Genomic DNA, 19,933 nt, shown 5'->3' on the forward strand with positions numbered 1-19,933 from the left:
CCTACCTACCCTAATTTGTTTTAGCATGTTACCGGAAACAAAGATTTTTTTAGGCCAAATCTAGGAAATTGAAGAGCAATTAACATAAAAACCCTTATGCACAACAAGGTATAAAAATTGATCATTGCTGAAAGTTTGAATAAATTATATGAAATAATGAATGAGGAATTCAGGTTACAATCATTTCTCTATATATCATGTAGAGTGCTAGCTATATTGCAAAAACGGCGTTCCATAAATGCGATAAGCCAATCGCATATCGGTAAAAAGTCACGTGAAATCACCCAGTCCCCATGTGCTATACTACTTGTTGCATTCCATAACTGCTGTCTCAGGCTCTTTACACTTTATTTACTGTTATTTATGTGATAATCAGTTCTTAGGTCCAAAAGTTGGGGTGGGGTGGGGTGGGCATATTCTACCCCCACCCCCACATTCACTCACGAAGTTTGGATGGGTAGCGATTCTCTGGTATACTGTTCAGGACTACCCTTATGGTAAAATTATGTTTAATGGTGTAACTATTGTTCAGTCACGTTCGTTACTGCGCCTTACTACAGATTGAGCCGTGACTGCATCTATATTAAATATTCATTCTTAATGGGGTGTTAATGTAAATAAGACATTCATAACTTCGGGAAAAAAAAGTTAAAGATGGGAGCGCTTTCAAGACGGCTCAGACGGTACGCATAATTATGCTAGTAAAACACATACTAGTAATATAGAAACTATAGGCAAGTTAACTAGTCCATCATGTTTCGAATCCATCTCTGCTTGTTTTAATTTTTTTCTCAGTTTGTTCTGGACTTTTAACATATTGGTTAAGGTATCCGATCCGCAAATAGATAACATTCCGATGCCTGGTGATCCAATGTTTTTTGTATCATTTGAAAGAGTTGTGACTGCTGAACAAGAATTAGTAAATAAGATGACCATGATAATATGCAAGAATAACTACAGTCATGTTTTTTGACTACGAAATGTTTTAAATCTTACACAGTATTTTTGTCACGTAATATATATTTTCATTTTCAGTTTACATAATACCAGAATTATATGAGCTTACCAGGCATCAATATTCGATATATTTTAAAAGCACTTTTATACAGAACTTGCTTATTTGCGGACCTGATACCTTGATCGATGCTGATGAGTGGGGCAAAGAAGTGGAAGGGGAAAAGGGTGGAAACTATTCGCAGTGTTGAAAACACATACCGTATTGAAGATATTCCTGCATACCAAATTCAACTGCCTCGCAGGCTATGAAAATTACACTGAAAATTACCCAGAGACTGATGTAGCAAACGAAAGTAAACGGTAGAGGATCGTAATATGAAATGGAATCGAAATGCCCTAACTAAATATCAACTGAAAAGATAGAAAAAAATAATGTAAAAAAAAAACTCGTAAATTCTAATAGACTAAAAACTAACAACAGAATAATACAAGAAAAGAAAATGTTACATAGAACTGAGAAGAGTGGGGTTATGAAACCTGACTATTTTACACAATGAGCTGTATCCATTTATTTGCTAATAAAAGTAAAAGTAAAGTAAAGTGTTTGTTTATTATAGTGTCACCCCTACTGAAAGGGCCAGCCAAGTTGGCTTATGAGACACCTACATACATTGAACAGCATTACTTCCCGGTTCCTAATTTTTATTGCCAGACACCAGACAGGTAGGCAATCGGTAACCATTATTTAACTAGCTGGCGGCTTACCAACCGGTCTCTCTTCAGTAACAAGACCCGCCTCTGACAGGACTCGAACCTTCGACCTCCCGATTGCGGGGCAGGTGCCTTATCCATTAGGTCACCGCAGCTCGATTCTTTACCGTATTTTGTCAGTCAGTCTGACTACCCATATGTAAAGGTCGAGCTAAACAATATATCAACAATCTATTTTTACCAAATTGTATATCTTATTTCTACATAAACATCCTTTGCGGATGTGAAATATGTCATAGATGATAGTTTCACCGTAAAAGCTGAAAATAGCCATGTATAAATCATTCAAACGGTATATTTTTGTCCATTTTCGGCCATGGTCAAGTTGGTGACAAGTATAACATTCATCAGACAGACCTTTTTATATCATTTATGAATGTACATCAATCTTCCGTGTAAAAAGTTTGACTGCAGTCAGATTTATTTAAACTATGCTCAATACATCTAGAAACGCAACGTTTTTATCCTCGTTTCCCCCCCCTACTTTCCTTCATGATTTCCTTGTATATGTATATCTGAATTATATCAAGGGTCCAAATTCTCGTTTGAACCAGCACACATTTAATTACGTGTAAAAACACCATTTGCATTTACCAATGCAAGGCACCTTCGGTTAAAAAATATTGACTAGACCAAGTGTTGCATTTCTAGATGTATTAACAAAACGCGATAACTGTGGCCTTTATTTACTAATACCGGATTAACCCATAACAATGAAATAGGGAATCAGGTGGACACATTATATGACAAATATCTTATATCGCAAAACCAATGCAAGTTGCGGCGTGGTCTAGTGGTTAACACGTATGATTTGTAAGCTTACGGTGCCGGTTCGAATACAGGACGAGCTACTTTTTTTTTTATTTTTCCAGCATGTTTTTACCTGGAGAAGGAATTCATGTAAAGCTATTTATATCATGATTTTCTTGTGCACTTATACTGAGTACTTATTGACATTTTTCAGAGGATCTCTTATTAGAATAGACATTGAATCTATATACATTGCAATAATAATTAAACAAATACATAAATAAAAAGAATGAAAGAAAAAATACAAAAGACGATATAAACAAAAACCTGCAAAATAGAATAAGAACAAATCATTTTAAAAAAAGAAGGGCTCGAACCTACACCATACAAACATAAAAAGAATAGATGTCCGACACACTATCCACTAGACTACAAATCTGTTTTGGAATAAAGGATCGTATTTAGATTTAAGAATACTACAATATACAAATTAACACCACTTATCGGATAACATACCTGCTTTACCTGTTTTTGGATTTTACCGAGTACCGTTAAAATGAAATTATCGCGATTCATTAATACTCCGTATACTAAAGACCAGGTTTGTGTATACGGAGGAGGAGTTAAATATTTACAAGAGGGGTCTTTGTGGCCCGGTGGTTAAAGATCTGCCACAAAATAACTGCATTCTTTTGTATTTCCATGGTAATTATACATGGTTTGCATGAAAAAAGGAGAAATAACACTATCTCGTTACAAATTGACAGTGACATATATAAGGCCAAGACAATGTGTTTAATATCTAAATTTATTATTAAATTAATGTTGTTGTTTTCATGAACATTTCTTGAAAGATTAGGGTGAGTTTAGAACATACATTGTTTCTACAGTGTAAGATAGTTATTATTCTTTTTTTTAAAACTATACTGAAAAGAAAATAAATGAATAAATTTGCAGATGAAGTTGCGAAAACACATTTATTCAGGCAGGGCCTAAATTGCCCACCTGTCATCTTGTAGAATAGCTGTATTATACCAATATGCACGACGTTCGTGGGTAAGGACAAAGTAGGTCACTAGGTTGTGGTGGGTCTTTAAATACCCACCACAACCTAGTGACCTACTTTGTCCCGTAAAGACCATTCTGATAGTACTGCTATAATGCAGCTTGTGAGCTATACTGAAAGGTGGATAATTCAGGCCTTTCCTGAATAAGTGTTTTCACAACCTCATGTGCAAACCTATTCAGTCAGTTTCTTTTCAGTATAGTTTTATAAACATGAATAAGTGTAGAAACAAAGTGTGGTCTAAGTTCAACCTAATACGTCAACAACTTTGCATTCTGCTGCACAAATGTAATAAACTCTTTGACATTAAACACGTTGTCAATTTGTAACTAGATTATTGTATTTCTCCTTTTTTCTTATGCAAATCTTGTATAATTGCCATCGTGGAAATACAAGTGAATACATTTATTCTGTGGCGCGTCTTTAAGCCTCACTCACTGACTTCAAATCACTTGCCCATCACCGATGTTAGCACGAGCCTCACTCGGGACGTTGAATTCTTCATGCGAGAGAGCCATCCAGCTTGCTTACGGAAGATCGGTGGTTCTATCCAGGTGCCGGCTCGTGATGAAATAATGCAAGGAGTGGCACCTGGGGTCACCCTCTACTATCAAAGCTGGAAAGTCGCCATATGATCTATAATTGAGTCGGTTTGGCGTTAAACCAAACAGAAAAATAAATAAATAAAATAAAATTAATATATATAAGAATAATTTATCAGAAACATAAAAACAGCAGAATTGGCCAAAGAGCATATAATGACGATCAAGATTGAAGCCGATGTTCTTTGCGGGAAAAAATTAAAAAGAATACATTATATAAGCTACTTATAACCTGACGGCATATCAAAATAATAAATTAAAATATTGTATTTTCATGAAATAACAGGCTGTTTACCGTTATAAAAGGGACTATTTACTGTATAAAAGGGACAGAGCTCTTTCTCGGATTTTGACATTATGTCATAAATACCAGTGTGCTCGTTTTTCATGGCGCCGGCCATATGGTCTTTTTCTCTCGTGAGGAAATTAAATACTATGAAAATAGCCCTTGCCAATTCGAAGGAAAACCCCAATGATGTGTCCTAATATGAAATAAGGCAAAGCTTCAAAGCGAGCTCAAAGAAATCGGATTTATCTGAAAATATTATGCATCATTTATTTGTCACAAAGAAACTATTCACTAGTCACAAGAACTCAGGAGAACCTATTCACTTAAAAAGTCTACATTTAGTGTCACCATACCTATAACAGTGAATATCATACGTTGCAAAGTTTATGGGAAGCCGGTGTCACGGTGACGTCATTACCGCGTTCCCGTTTCTTTTGGCTTATTATGACATTTTTTCCATTTTCTGGCCGATGCTTGATCTTTTAAATGAAAACAATATTTTTTTCAAACAACTGGAAATCATTTTTTTCATTATTGTTAAGTGATGAGTAATTTTTAGCAATTGAATGAAGTTCTGTATTCACTCCGGAAAGAAGTACTTCCTGTGAGCACCAGTCCGCTAGGGTGCGCTTTTTTAAAACTTCCGACGAAACTTTTCAAATCCATCACCAAGTGTGAAAGTATACTTGCGTTACCGTAAAGCTCGATTCTCGAGCAGGCCCTTCGGGCCTGCTCTTCGAGCTCGCTATTACATAACTTGTTCTTTCCGATATGTTCATTAAGCGTCACGTCTTTTAATTGAAAATAATTAATTTTCCAGTTTTGTCACTGTAGTGTGCCAGAGTTACAGTGCGAAATCATGCATTCACGATGAACGGATAATTTTGGTCTTACATGTTTTCAATTCATGTATTTTCAGTGGTTTTGTTAACAATTCAAGTAACATCATGCATAGCATAGTGAAGCCAGCGCAAGAAGCGAAACATCATTTGAAGAAGCCAGTCTCATAAGAATTTTGTCAGACTTATACGGCTGTTCTTTACGGAAGCGGTAGTGACCGTAACGAACACAACAAAATGGTAGCGATCTTTAATCCAACGGTATAGAGGTTTTTCTTTGACATATACAGTACACGTTCACCTTAAAGGTTTTTTTATCAAAGACTTTAATATTAACTATAAATGGGAAACCCTCTGGGATTCCCGTATCAATTTAATTTTGCAGTGTACGTCATTTTGTCGAAGTCTTCATCATTACCGGTGGATTTTTGTGACTGTTCCGCCATTTCGTCCTTAATCTTCTGAAATGTTTTCTTTATAGTAGCATATATATTTTCCTCGTTCGAATCCGAATTTCGCGACGTCCGGATTTCGAGAAACCTCGGATCTGTCGGTATCTTAGGGTTCTTTCCACCCCTACATTTGCTTTTCTCAAAGTCAAAACTATTTGAACGCTCGGGTAAATCGTACAAAACCTCAATTTCGTCAAAATCGTGTTGATTGTTAGTCCTTCGGGCATCGTGATGCTCGACAATCGCACGTGCGCTTCCGTAAGAGGCGGCACCATCGTAACTACTTGAAGCAGCTGATTGGTCTATCCCTTGATGACGTAATTCAGTATTAATTATTTCGACGTCTCCGCCAATCATTCCCCTCCATGTGTAGCCAGCCTCTGGCGAATCAGTGGTATCTGTTGGCATTCGACGTGACTGCGCGTGTCTCCAAGAATTGGCCGAACCCATGCGAATAAGGCGATGTGTTCGACGGAAAGGTGACTCAGTTTCTAAGTCATACACAGTGTCATACGTGATGTCAGAATGGGGTGGAGAAATCTGGATGGAATCGTCTTTAGAACTATAGTGCACGCTATGGTTGTCGTGGCGACTAGACGGCTGATCACTTAAGCGTGCATGTTTGCCAGCTTTAGGTTCCTTGCACCTAAAAAAAAAAACACGTAAATTTGGCACCAAGAATTTAGAAGCTGCTATTATTTCCATGAATTGTTCACAGTTCATTACATTGCTGGAACTATGAGGAAGTGATTATGGTGGTGGGCGTAAACGGACTTACTTTATCAGAAATGTCAGTTTGAAATTATGAGAGTAAAATTTCCCCCAAATTGTTGGTATTTGCAGATTTACGAAGCAAACTCTTACGTTAACGTTACCTTCTGAGTACAACAACGCTGGACTAGAAATCCAAAATTAAATGAATGGATATCAAAAGTAAAAATAAGCAAATTCAGTGAACTGATATCCACTGCCGAATAGGTTGTTTTGTGAATGTGGGAACTATATTTTGAAAGATGTTTATTTCCAGATATATACATGTTATGTACAAAATAACCATGCAATGGTTTGTAAGTTCCTACAGTTTTTAACAAAATTAAGGGGAACTACACTATTTGCATTAACTTCCATGAAGATCCATCAATGCGTTACTTTATTCGCTTTAAAAGATTTAAAGGGCAATAACTATGCAGTTACTGAAGAGATTCTGATGAAAGATGTGCAAGTACCATCGCCCTATTCGTGAACTATATTTGTTTTGATTTTCATTGGATTGCTGTGTTATGTGAAAGTTTATGGATTGTAAAATAATCAAAGGGCAATAGCTCTAAAGTTAACGACGTGATCCTGGCGATATTGTGCGTGCATCACAGCCTCCAAATTTGTTTAAATTTTCATTAAACTTCATAAATGTTTTTTTAGACAGGTCAAAAATCCATTTTTTACAAAATCAAGGGAAAACCCTGCTTTTACTGGGTCAAGATGTTAGCAAAGTTCACTTTGCTAATTAACCCTTATGTGAGGTCTGGTGATTCTAGTTAAAGTACTTTTTGGATTTTAAGCAATTTCAATTTCTATTACCAAATCAAAGAGGAATAACACAATATGTGAGCAAAGGTCATTTGCTAATTAATCGTTATATGAGGATTGGTGATTCTAGTTAAAGTACTTTTTGGACAATGAGCATTATTAATTTCTATTTCCAAATCAAAGAGGAATAATACAACATGTGAGCAAAGTTCATGCGCTAATTAAACATTACGTGAGGTGTGGCCATTCTAGTAAAATACTTCTTGAATTATAAGAAAAAATCCCATACATCTTACCTGCAGATGAGGTATACGATTAGTCCGATTATGAGTACACATACCATGCCAGAAACGAACCCAAGCACCATATAAATACCTGAAAAAAACATGGGACCGCAAAACTTTATGTATCAAGAATTAGAAAACTGGTTTAAATATAATTTAAAAAATATTAATCAAAAGTAAGTTAAATCCTGTTGGTCAAAGCGGACAGAAACCATCCTGTCTACCGGCCGCCACACTGACCAATGAATATAAAACTCGCACAACTCGTGCCCGTTATAAATTATAGGCGTTTATAGCGTAATAACTAAGAATATTACGATATCGGTTAAATGAAACTGAAACGAAGAAAGATCCACCCCTTCGCTTGGGTCCCCCTCCCCATTTTGTTGTGAAGACATATAGTACCGAGAAAGCTTTTCGACAAAGTGACATGTCGCACTTCACGTCACAGTTTATTTGTTCCTTAGCCTTGCTCAGTAACCATAAGAATAAGGAATACCGGGTACTTGATCTCATTTACTCATGTACACAGACGGTCAAAAGCTAACATACAAGTAAACATTAAACCTCCTTTGGTGGACGATTGTTCTGGAGAAACAGTTTCATTGTTGGTATCAAGCACGGTTATTCCGTCATCTGAATCTCGTGCAGGTAGTGGAGTTCTGCTCGTGGAATCACTCCCAGGTATCGTGGTCTTATCACGGGATTGCGGGGTACTTGGGTCTACAAGAGCGTCCATATTACCCCGCTTTCTCATGTAATCTATAGGATATACAAGATGCGAGAAACATGTCAGAAGTATTTACTTGTGCTTTTTCAATTAGTTTGAAATTTCCATGAAGTCGTTCAATCATGGTATTATCAATTTGGGCATAAAGTTTACTAGCTTAAAAATCCAGCTTTAGAGACATTTTTATATCTAATTTATCAGAATCTCTGCCGCACCATCAGAAAATAAAAACAAAGCGTCAGTTATAAGTTATTGTCGCCAGAACTAGAATGTTTACCAAATGTGTTTTACAATCTAATGAAAACAAAGACATTCATGTAGCTCATAGAACTTTGATACTTAAACAAGCATGAAGAAAAGTCTTGAATGACATCAAATGGGTTCTTTCTGTAGTAAAAGCTTGAAGCACGCTATAACTACATCTCTCTATGCATCCCAGCAAAAATAAAGTAATTATATTGTACCAAGTCAATGTATTTTCACGATAGTCATCTATATTTAGTTTTCTAAATTCCTAGATATTGTAAACGAAAATTACGTTTGTTTTTGTAGTGTATATAGGAACGTACCATACTGACAAAGGTAGTATTTCTTCGTGTCACAACGCCTGCCCACAAGTCCAAAATTTCCATCATTGTTCCTTACAACTGCACATGTCCGGTCTGGGACGGCACTCGTTCCGGAATGGAACAGTGAAGGGTTTACTGTATGCCCTGAAGTTCAAAATCATGATTCGTTAAAATATTTTAGACAATGCAAATTTAAGGCTCTATATAAATGCCGAAACTGCTTTGTCAGGCAGCCTTACTCCGGATTTCTGATCCGGTCAACTCAGACATCAATTTAGGTGACCGAATATGTACAAGTTGTACAAAATAACTTGTTTTGGAAAACTTTTGAAAAACAACCATGTCCTTATCAAATCATGTCGTGAAAAATTATATCAAAACTTATAGCAATAATTTAGTTACATCTTACCGTTTATCCATTGCCAACCACTGTCGCGTCGTAAGGCAACCCAGAACGTTCCGGGCGGTAGTCTGTCAAGGTCACGGCTTATATAGTCTTTATCAGACCTTGACAACTCTGCTAAAGTCCCGTTTAGTTCTGCACAACTATGTATAGCATTATCCCAAGTAGCTTGCGTCGTTGACCACCGGATGCACGTGTCATATATACCACATTTGTCGTTGTCGTAGAAACTGCACAGGAAGCGCACTTGCATGTCGCAATTACCACTGACGAATTGAACACCAGAGTCTCTACCTCCTTTGCGGAGGAATACACAGTTATACTCAACCTTTGGCTCTCCGTCCGCCCAAGATATTCTTCGCTTTCCTGCATAAGTGCACGTAAAACATGAGCAAACATTGACAGGACAAAACGTGTCAAATAATTATTCAAATACACGAAAAAACAGACTAAAGACATGAAATATGAAGGGATAGAGTCTTGTAAAGTCGTCTTACAGAGCATTTTATGGCGAGGGAGAATCTAGCTGCCGTGTTTTGCGCATGCATCCAAAGCTGATGAGACAAACACTTCACAGGTACAACACCCACGCTCCCACAAAATCCCAGTAAACTGCACAATTATTTCTTTCCTATTAGACTGACTCAGTCAGCAATTAAACATGGTAGCGCGTAAATGTTTTGTTGTTCATTGTACATACCTGGTTTATACAACGAGACGGATGAGTATCCTCCGCACATTTCTACACGGCTCGGATCACACTTTATATGGCACACACCTGGTCGGCTGCTGGACACATTCAGCTCACTATGACAGTAACATCTGTCGTTCTAAAATGATTAGATTTATTACCTACTCATTTTTACTTTCCGTATGTAACAACAACAACATAAACAACATTTAGCTTTGCATCGAGAAATATACACTCGTTCTTTAGCGGAATAATATCTTTCAAGATGTCGCGCAGAACTCGTGCATATTTCACGATACAGAACTAATAACATATGAAATGATAACTGCACCTGTCCTGAATACTTAACTTAGTTCAACTCTGGTTACTGTCAAGGGCAGCATATCCGGTGCCGTATTAAAGGACCCACAAAAGACACAGTCTCCTTCCAAAACAAACAACTGTCAGTCCGGTATCCTGTCAAACTATTGTTGAGGGCTTAGAGCGAAACTGGTCTATCTGTATAAAGAAATAGAAGCAGATAGACCAGTTTCGATCTAAGCTCTCGATATGCTGACTGACAGATATATACCTGAGGTTCAGACAAGATATAATTCCGACGGACCAGTACGTGGGCAGGGGGATGGGTCTGGTTCCTACATACTCTACAAGAAAGTCATTAAAGCTTCTATTCATCATTGATGATTGCAACATTTTTTTAGATGGTGCCAACTTCGTGCACCGGTTAAGGAGTTGGCGTGTCATGGTAGTTGTTTTGCCTTTTGGTATTTAACCCAGTATTGCAGCATTTTAAACGTCTTAAAAGGTCGTTTAGTTTATGTATTAATTAAACATTTTAATGATCATGGTACGACTATATGCGATTATAATATGACCATGTGTTTTAAACAAAGAATGGTAATATTAATGACCGCAGCCGTCTGGATTTTAAGAGACTAGGAAATATTTCCGGAAGTACGATATATACAAGACACAAATTAAGAATGTTGTATTTTTTTTTGCTGTAAGCTTATAACTAAATAATATATAAAATGTAAATATATAGTACCCTAAGCAGTTAGTACCTAACTAAAAAAGTAGTCCTACCTGAAGGCCGACAACACCTTGCCAGTGACACAGGTTGAGACATTTTTCTGGTGTTAGTTTCTCCACTAGGGTTCCATTGTCAGGCAAGTCGTGCTGCAAGCAACCTCGCCGGGTATAGAACTGACCACCCGCTGAAAAAAATACAGTAAAATTAAATCAGTTCTAGGAATTTTTCGTCACCATACCTGCAGTTATTCTTTCTCCATCTGATTAACTTTTCAGACAGACCAAGCTCGAACATTATTCAATGTTGTAACGGTCCGATCTCTAGAAGGTGAAACGACGTGTCCATTTCTCACATGATATTTTCTGCAAAAAGACTCAACATGTGGTCGAACCTTTTTTAGTTCAATTGTTTTTGAAAGAAATAGGACAGTTGCACTCCAAACCATAAATAAAATTTCCCCAAATTCAACAGTAGTATAACTACTTTTAAAGATAAATACCTCAATAAAAAAGCAGATTAATAACTTCCAGTTTCACTTGTTTCTTAGTAAATAAACTTCTCTAAAGCAAACACCTGTGTACAAAGATCACTATTTCCAGGGTTGTTGCTTTTCACTGTATTCTATAAAATACTTTCTGTTACGTCTGTATGGAAACTAAGCACGTGCAGTCGTAATTATTTCAAAGGTTATTTAGCTGATGTATTTTGCCAGAACAAAGTCGGGTCAAAAATATCTGGTGACGGTGAAAACTGCTCCACAAGAATGGTTTAAAACGCACCTTTAAATTCCCCGGCATCTTCTCCTTTCCACTTCCACTGACTTTTCTGCAACGAGGCTCCTACCCACAACTCCTCGCTGGGAGCAAGTGTCGTCTGCTTTGTCTGGACGCTTGTACGGAATTCCTGGAAGTTATTCAGCGTTGCTAGGTGACCTCCGAATTCTAAACAGTATTCACGTGCAGATGACCAAGAACTTTCTTCCCGTGATTTTATATACACGGTTCCTGAAAAAGTAGCAATGTCCAGAAAATTGCCAAACTGCTAACAAAATTATTCCTTCTAATATTAAACCACTTTCGAATAGTAAAATAGGCTTTGTATTTATATGGGCTATAGGTACTAGTTTATCACTTCCTATGAATGTCTCCTTAAAATAAGGCATAAGTGCTTCCTACTCTATTTTAAAAGTTAAATAGTTAAAATCAGACTTACCAAATACCACCTTTAAAAGAAAATAAGTAGTAACACTAAATGTAAATTTTGTATCCATCAGTTTTTTTTCCTGAACAAATATTCTTATTTTCTTATGGGATAAAGTTTGTACTGAAATCCAGATGATCCAAAAACTGATTATCGTAACTGCCAAACACAGAGGAAATCCCACTTACTGCCATTTCCTACTGTAAAAATTTGTCTTTAATTAGCAATCTAGTACGCGTGCCCTTTGCCCAAAGTGTCACTGTACAAAACGGCGGTTAAACAAAAATCAAGAAAGGTCTCAAGTGGAATATATTTGTGCACGTGCAATCTGTTAAATTAAAATGCTATGTGCATAGAAGTTGAAGCGCAGGTTCTTATGATACTGACTCAGAGTCTCAGTTTTCTTGCAAAAGGCAGCGAATTTCAGTCAAGCCGTAAACATTCAAAACTAGGACCTCGGGTAATAATTTAAATTATTGGTAGGTTGGGCATTCAATAAGTGTTTTATTATACAGTTATTGACTTATGTTGAGGTCAATATGTGTTTTACAGGTCTGTAAAAACACATATTGACCTCAACATAAGTCTATAATTGTTATATTATATGCCCTTCTCAAATGCATTCATTTGACTGGCCCATATACATATAAGAAAAAGTGATATCACAAGAGTCAGTATCACTTTTGCAGGTCGATATTGCTTTTTACGGACCCGCGCGTGCACTCGTTTCGACAAATCAAATGAGCGCATTTGAGAAGGGTATATAATATTACATGACATCAGAAATTAATTTTCACCGATTCACTTTCAACGTTTTGACGTATTAGTCCAGAAAACGTGTGTTGAATATAGACCTATCATATAGCACAAACTAATGATCGGGGATTATTATAAGGAGTTATGTAATAGTGCACACTTCTTCAATGACTTACTGGTCAATAGTCAAAACTATTGCCCGAGGTCCGAGGGACCGGGAGTCAATAGTTTTGACTTTTGACCGGAAAGGTATTTAATAAACGTTTCATTACATGACATCAGAAATTAATTTTCAGTTTTATTTTTAATTTTTTGATTAATCAGCACAGTCAACATATGTTGACTATAGACGGGTCATACAGCACAAATTAGATTTATATGTACAGGAAATCAGTCACTTCGTTGCGGCAGAATTACACGAGTAGAGGGTCACACAAGGAATGGTTCTGAAATCGAATAAGCGGTTTCTGATAGGAGCGTTTTCAAAGTGTCTACAGTATACATGAAAAGAAAAACACTATAGACAAACTCGCGTAGAAAGTAACAGTCCTCAAACCTGAACTGCACAAGATGTTCTAATTATCCACCGACACTTATAGAAAATGAACCCCAGTCCATGGCAGGCACCCTTTTCAAGAATCCATACGGCTTGGAAAGTTTGGCGGACAGTCATCAAAGAATCAAACTATTTATCAAGCAGGACTTCTGATTGAGGTATTTTCAAGGCTCTTCATACAGCTTTAAAATAAGGAATCAAAACTATTTCAGCAGTAGTGGTAGAGTGTCACCAAGGGAACATTTTAGCGAGATAAATCACTTTCTCACATGGTCTATATGGAAAATGAGCACGCCCATTGGTGGGCCATAAGTAATTTGGCGAATCGAGGTAAGTTGAAAAGTCTTTAGCTATGATGGTCCCTGCGTGCAGCCGAGCGGGAATGTAAGCAAGCGATTGGAAAAGTTTCATTAACTTCCAGGGTCTAAGGAAAATTTAAAAGGTGACGACGGACGGTGAGTGTGCTCAGACCAGCTACGCTCTCAGATATGCTAAAACTTTAAGAAACACCAGTAAAATATAATAACTCAAAGCTGCTTTATCGTGAGAACAAAACTGCGTTAAGTCCGTGTCAAACAAATTGTGACAAATAACATATAAAACGGAAGCACTTGATTTAGCAAATGCAACACAATCTTAAAATTTTATGACTCTAAAACAAACAGTAAATCCGCAAATAAATACTGACTTATTTGTACAGATCTGTAATAAACGGATATAAAAGTCAATTTATGACCGATTAATGGTGAAAAAAATCGCTTATCTATTCAAATATATCATCGATTATCGCTTTGTAAATTAATACCTTTTTAAGTATCGTGTTTCCTAGCCACTCCATGTATCAATTACAACTGTTATATTTCATTAAGAGCTACTTTCTACAAGATCTTTTTCGATTGAAGTTCTGTCTTCTGCACGAGATTGATCAAGCTAGCATTATGTGACATTTCAATATTTTTGTTCAGGCTTGTAAAGAATTAAACTGTGTAGGAACTGTAACTGGGATAGATGCTACATATAGTATGCTTCATCATTCATGTTATATTTATGTTTTTAAGTGAAAAGTGTAAAATGTAACAAACATTTTAAAATTATTTTTCAAACAAAACCGCACACGATGTTACGGAGTTCGAATGATAATGTGGACAATGGGACAGCTGAGCGGACGAACAACGGTAAATCACTCGTTTAACGTTAGCGATAATACTAAAGCAGAACCCAGCTAGATCCAGATCTGTAATTTCAATTCTATATTACTCAATTTCACATAATTATTTCAGCTTTATTATAATCTCTTATATGTGACGAATCTATATAATAAACAGTATTTTGTGTACAATTTTCAGGAAACGTATGGACGCTGAGATTTCTGGAGAATCTTGGCCATAGCCTGAGGGAGCAACAGCGTTCTGGACTACATTGTGACGTCACCATTCGAGTTCAGGGCGTTTCTTTCAAATGCCATAAGGCGATCTTATGTGCTGTATCGCCATATTTCACAGCAATGTTCGCACACGATATGAAAGAGTCCCGCGAGTCTGAGGTAACCTTTCACGAGACAAAGGCGGATGTTTTCGAACTCCTTCTGGACCTTGTATATAACGGCAGAGATATTATAGCAGACGACAACATTCAAGACATACTGGAACTTTCTACAATGATGCAGATAGACGTTATAATAGAAAGAATTGAAGACTTCTTAAGGGAAAAGCTTTCGACTGACAATTTTATAGATATCTGGTATCTCGCCAAGAAATACAACTGTCAGCGTTTAGTAAAATTCGTCTGGAAATTCATGACGCTGAATTTCGAAAGTCTTTCCTCTAGCGGAGAACTTGATTTATTGCCGTACGATACGCTCATTTCTTTGTTGAAAGACGACTTCCTTGTGGCTAAGTCCGAAGATCTCGTCTGCAACGCTGCTTTAAACTGGCTTTTAGCTGACCATGATAGCCGCAAATCACATACTTCAAAGATTATTTCTGTCCTGCGTCTACCACTGTGTACACCAGAATATATTATGAACAAATTCAGCCAATCAGAGCAAGTAAAACATTTACCGGAAGCTGTATCTGCATGCCAAGACGCCCTTAGATACCGGATGTGCTTAGCACAAAAACAAAATTTTACGTCGTTGCAGACGACCAATAGAACTGCTAGCCGTCAAGATGACGTCATGGTAGTTATTGGAGGGACAGATACTTCAGAATATTCTGGCTCGGGAGTGCGATGCTACAGTTTCCAAGGAAGAAAATGGTATACTTTACCACCGCTGCCAAAATCTGTCGGACCATACTATGCAGTGTGTACGTTTGGTGATGACATTTATGTTTCTGGCGGGCAGTACCATCGAGAAACGTTCCATAGATTCCAGTCAGCAACCTGCTCCTGGTTAACATTGCCGAAAATGATAAACGGAAGGTATCAACATGCGATGGTTGCCGTTGGTGATTCCATTTATGTTGTGGGTGGTGAAGGTAGCAGCAAAATTAAGGAAATTGACGAATATCAGGTAAACAATGGATCATGGGAAAGTTCAGGAGAACTTATGGAAGACATATCTTACGCTAACGCCACTGCCGTCGGTCAGACGATATTAATATTTGGCGGGAACAACACAGATAACAAATACAGCGAATCAGTTCAAATCTATGACACGTACAGTAAACAAGTGACGCACATGAAGTCAATCACGTTACCAGGAGTCGGTTGTCACACAGTTACGTGCGATTCTACCGTGTATGTTATTTCTGCAGACGGTCACGTTTCAAGCATTACAAACAACATGGAAGTTCATCTCGCGGGAATAATAAAACAGTTTGATCCTAAAAGATTCGCTGTTGTGCAATACAGAGGTATATTTTACGTAGTTACTTGTTCAAGACGTGTTCAAGACACCAATGAAACGGCAAAAGTTCTGATTATTGATCCAATGTCTATGGAAGTCTTGGAGACTTTAAATGTACCTCCAGTTGGCAACATGCCATGGCTGAGAAGTGGTACTAGGTTAACAAGCGCTAAAATTTCAATTGGTAAACACTATTTACAAGAACTAATCACCAGCGAGGTACAAAAATAAATGGACATGCTCCTGGACAGTGCATGTTTCAGGACAATATAGTAAGAGCACATGCATTTTACTGGAAATATTGTAGACGAATAGAACAATGATAAAATATGAATCTGGGTGTTGGTGGAACAATAGAACAATAATTGTCTAATAACTCAGGGCAAAACTTTTAATAAATATTACCAGATAAAAATGTTAAATATCGATATAGCTCTAGCGAATGATAAATATTTAACTGGAGCATGGTGAATATGTAACTGCAGTGCGGTAAATATATATGTAACTGGAGGGTGGTAAACTAAACCATTGAAATCATTAAGTGGAGAACAGTAAATATGACCTTGAAAACGAGAAATCAGTAACTGGATAACAGTAAATATGTCCTTGAAAATGGGAAATCAGTAGGTGGAGAACAGTAAATATGACCTTGAAAACTGGAAATCAGTAACTGGAGAACAGTAAATATGTCCTTGAAAACGGGAAAAAAGTAACTTGAGAACAGTAAATATGTCCTTGAAAACGGGAAAAAGTAACTTGAAAACAGTAAATATGACCTTGAAAACGGGAAATCAGTAAGTGGAGAACAGTAAATATGTCCTTGAAAACGGGAAAAAAGTAACTTGAGAACAGTAAATATGACCTTGAAAACGAGAAATCAGTAACTGGATAACAGTAAATATGTCCCTGAAAACGGGAAATCAGTAACTGGAGAACAGTAAATATGTCCTTGAAAACGGGAAACCAATAAGTGGAGAACAGTAAATATGACCTTGAAAACGGGAAATCAGTAACTGGATAACAGTAAATATGTCCTTGAAAATGGGAAATCAGTAAGTGGAGAACAGTAAATATGACCTTGAAAACTGGATATCAATAACTGCAGAACAGTAAATATGTCCTTGAAAACGGGAAAAAAGTAATTTGAGAACAGTAAATATGTCCTTGAAAACGGGAAAAAGTAACTTCAGAACAGTAAATATGACCTTGAAAATGGGAAATCAGTAAGTGGAGAACAGTAAATATGTCCTTGAAAAAAGTAACTTGAGAACAGTTATTATATACCTGAAAACAGTAAATAGGTAACTGCAGAATGGTAAATACGGAACTGGATCATCATGTAACTGAAGAATGTAGCGTTGTAACTAGAGAATATGAACTATGTAATTGTAGAACTTTATTTCACTAGTTTGTGGTAGATATGTAACAGGAGAATGCTAGAATGGTAAAAATGTAACTCATAAACAAGTGAGAGTGGAAAACAGTAAAATATGTAAACGTGGAATAGTAAATATGTCACTGGACACCAAAAGTAGCTGGATATTGGTAAACAAACAACTGCAGAATGGTAAACGTACAAATAAAGCATGGTAAACATTTTGATTGCTCAACAATATGTACTGTGTAGAACAGTTTCAAAAGTATTAGGGTGTTAGCCTTTTTGATAAAAATGACTGTTTGATACTGGTAGCTATACACCTTCATTGCCCACAACGATACCTGTACATTTTGTACCATACATGTTTACAGACTTGACAGTCAACTAGGTCTTAGTTAATGGCTCATAATGCCTTTGTTTATAATTTGGTTGCCACAGTTTTTGTTTTCAGCGAACAATATATTAATTTCTTGTTAAAATCCTATTTTCGATATTTTATTTCTCTATTATTTGTCAAATGTTTGGATATTTTTCAACATATTAAAAGGTTTTTATTGAATCAAATGCTTTTGATTACCTCCCTTTGTGGCTCTGTCTGTGTAAGTTCGTGTTTAGTTATGAAAGTAGTGCTTTTTAAACTGTGTAATTATGTATAACAACTATTTGGATAGCTATTTCATCTCTTTGTAACATAAAAATTAAAGCCAAAATGTAGTGTTTTACTACATTGTTGTTTTTATGCAGATTGATAAGACTGCAGTTATACAGAACTATCAAAACTGTGACAGCAAGTTCCTAAACAGTTCTCTCCCCTTACAGAAGCCATCACAAACCTTTTTATCGAAAATTTGATAAAAATCTTTCTTTCCATCATCTGACACTGGAATTGTTTTGAGTGTACTTCAAAGATTTATGACTAATGTGAGTGATAAGATGAGAAAACAAGAGCACCGCAATGCGGAGCAATATACGCCCGAAGCTATGACCTTTGACCCCTAAGTGTGGCCTTGACCTTGAAGCGAGCCATCTGAAACATGTGCTCTGCATATCGTCTCGATGTGGTGAACATTTGTGCCCAAGTTGTTTTTAAAAATCCTTCAAGCAGTTCAAGAGTTACAGAGCGGACACAAATCAGTCATATGACCTTTGACCCACAAGTGTGACCTTGACCTTGAAGCGAGCCATCCAAAAGTCGTTTTCAGTGCTTTTTACAGTAATGCAAATATTAATAAATATATATACAGAAATTGAGTAAAACATTGTAAACATGAAATACAGAGACTTTTTGTTTGTTTTACATTTAAGATCTTGTAAGACAAATATCTTTCAATCATGAACATCAGATCTGGCTTATATCGTGGTAATATTGCATCCACAGGCCCCATCTAACGGTATCCTTATGGTATAGCATTTATATAGTGAGAAATTATTTTCTTACTATATAATGCTATACCATAAGGATACCGTTAGATAGGGCCTATGATTGCATTCGCTGTTCACTAGTTGAGAGATATTCTGAACTTACGCCATTAAGTAACATACTAGCTAAAATACCTGTACTATCAAACGCTTCATATGGAAGGGAAGGAATATCAACACGTGTGCAGTCACAGGCTAGAAAGGTGCGTCGGTAATTCAAATGTCTTGCAATTCTGAAAATAAGAGTGTCTTCGAATCACGTTTGGGATTCAAGTAAGACTTATTAAAATAAATGCTCGACCTTTGTAATCAAAGTAATACTTTGCCTGGGAAAGCTCCAACATTTAGACACATACTCGATTCAGTATTCAGGATAACCAAATTAAGGAAGTTTGAACTGACCACGAGACTAAACTCAGTGTGGTTTACAAGTTTACAAGTTTATTTTTATATGTTTGGCCCATATAAATGGGTAGAGTAGCTTTTGTTCTGCAGTGTAACTTGTAAACAGTGACCTACTAAAATGAGAATGTGTTTACAAATAACAATGATGTTTAAAAACTAGTCAGACTTTTTAAAAATGCAAGGTCTGTTATTTTTAATTCACCAGCGTGTTCCTACTTACCTCAGAAATGCACTTGATGACTGCCTCATATCAATATTTAGCTAGTAATCCGTCTTAAATGCAATGCATACTATGTACTAGCACTTTGCACATTGTCTTGATGTGGTGAACATTTGTGTCAAGTTTCTTTGAAATCCTTCAAGGGGTTCAAGAGTTACAGAGCAGACAAGAAATTGCTAACGGACGGA

General features: G+C 36.7%; 2 protein-coding genes and 1 long non-coding RNA gene across 4 annotated transcripts; 1 reads left to right on the forward strand and 2 right to left on the reverse strand.

Annotated features, from left to right (window-relative positions):
• Positions 1 to 1,511: 1,511 nt before the first annotated feature.
• Positions 1,512 to 12,330, reverse strand: LOC123559774 (uncharacterized). 2 transcript variants are annotated; one of them, XM_045351850.2, is made up of 9 exons: positions 12,176 to 12,330; positions 11,743 to 11,967; positions 11,017 to 11,147; positions 9,940 to 10,069; positions 9,246 to 9,605; positions 8,837 to 8,980; positions 8,105 to 8,299; positions 7,550 to 7,628; positions 1,512 to 6,372 (listed from the first exon to the last, which is right to left on the reverse strand). In XM_045351850.2, the coding sequence occupies exons 1-9, from the start codon at positions 12,231 to 12,233 to the stop codon at positions 5,643 to 5,645; spliced, it is 2,052 nt and encodes a 683-aa protein (XP_045207785.2). In that variant the 5' UTR covers positions 12,234 to 12,330; the 3' UTR covers positions 1,512 to 5,642. The 2 variants fall into 2 exon arrangements, with proteins under 2 accessions (XP_045207785.2, XP_045207784.2); XM_045351849.2 differs by having other exon boundaries at positions 8,090 to 8,299.
• A 1,987-nt stretch (positions 12,331 to 14,317) lies between these two features.
• On the forward strand, positions 14,318 to 16,712 carry LOC123559773 (kelch-like protein 24). The gene is made up of 2 exons (XM_045351847.2): positions 14,318 to 14,650; positions 14,822 to 16,712. Exons 1-2 carry the CDS (start codon positions 14,593 to 14,595, stop codon positions 16,552 to 16,554), a joined length of 1,791 nt encoding a protein of 596 aa, XP_045207782.2. The 5' UTR covers positions 14,318 to 14,592; the 3' UTR covers positions 16,555 to 16,712.
• On the reverse strand, positions 16,701 to 19,183 carry LOC128559767 (uncharacterized). Its single transcript, XR_008372612.1, has 2 exons — positions 17,529 to 19,183; positions 16,701 to 17,486 (listed from the first exon to the last, which is right to left on the reverse strand). It is a non-coding gene; the product is annotated as an uncharacterized LOC128559767 (long non-coding RNA).
• Between the last annotated feature and the right edge of the window lie 750 nt (positions 19,184 to 19,933).

The sequence above is a fragment of the Mercenaria mercenaria genome, chromosome 10 (assembly GCF_021730395.1).
Source record: "Mercenaria mercenaria strain notata chromosome 10, MADL_Memer_1, whole genome shotgun sequence".
NCBI lineage: Eukaryota > Metazoa > Mollusca > Bivalvia > Venerida > Veneridae > Mercenaria > Mercenaria mercenaria.

Excerpts from the sequence above, each read along its gene's own strand:
- LOC123559774 (XM_045351849.2), bottom strand. The coding sequence starts at position 12,233 with ATGGATACAAAATTTACATTTAGTGTTACTACTTATTTTCTTTTAAAG. Across the intron at positions 11,148-11,742 it reads AGATGCCGGGGAATTTAAAG|CGGGTGGTCAGTTCTATACC; the intron begins GTGCGTTTTAAA and ends TATTTTTTTCAG. Across the intron at positions 8,981-9,245 it reads TGGTTGGCAATGGATAAACG|GGCATACAGTAAACCCTTCA; the intron begins GTAAGATGTAAC and ends TTTGAACTTCAG.
- LOC123559773 (XM_045351847.2), top strand. The coding sequence starts at position 14,593 with ATGTTACGGAGTTCGAATGATAATGTGGACAATGGGACAGCTGAGCGG. Across the intron at positions 14,651-14,821 it reads AGCTGAGCGGACGAACAACG|GAAACGTATGGACGCTGAGA; the intron begins GTAAATCACTCG and ends TACAATTTTCAG.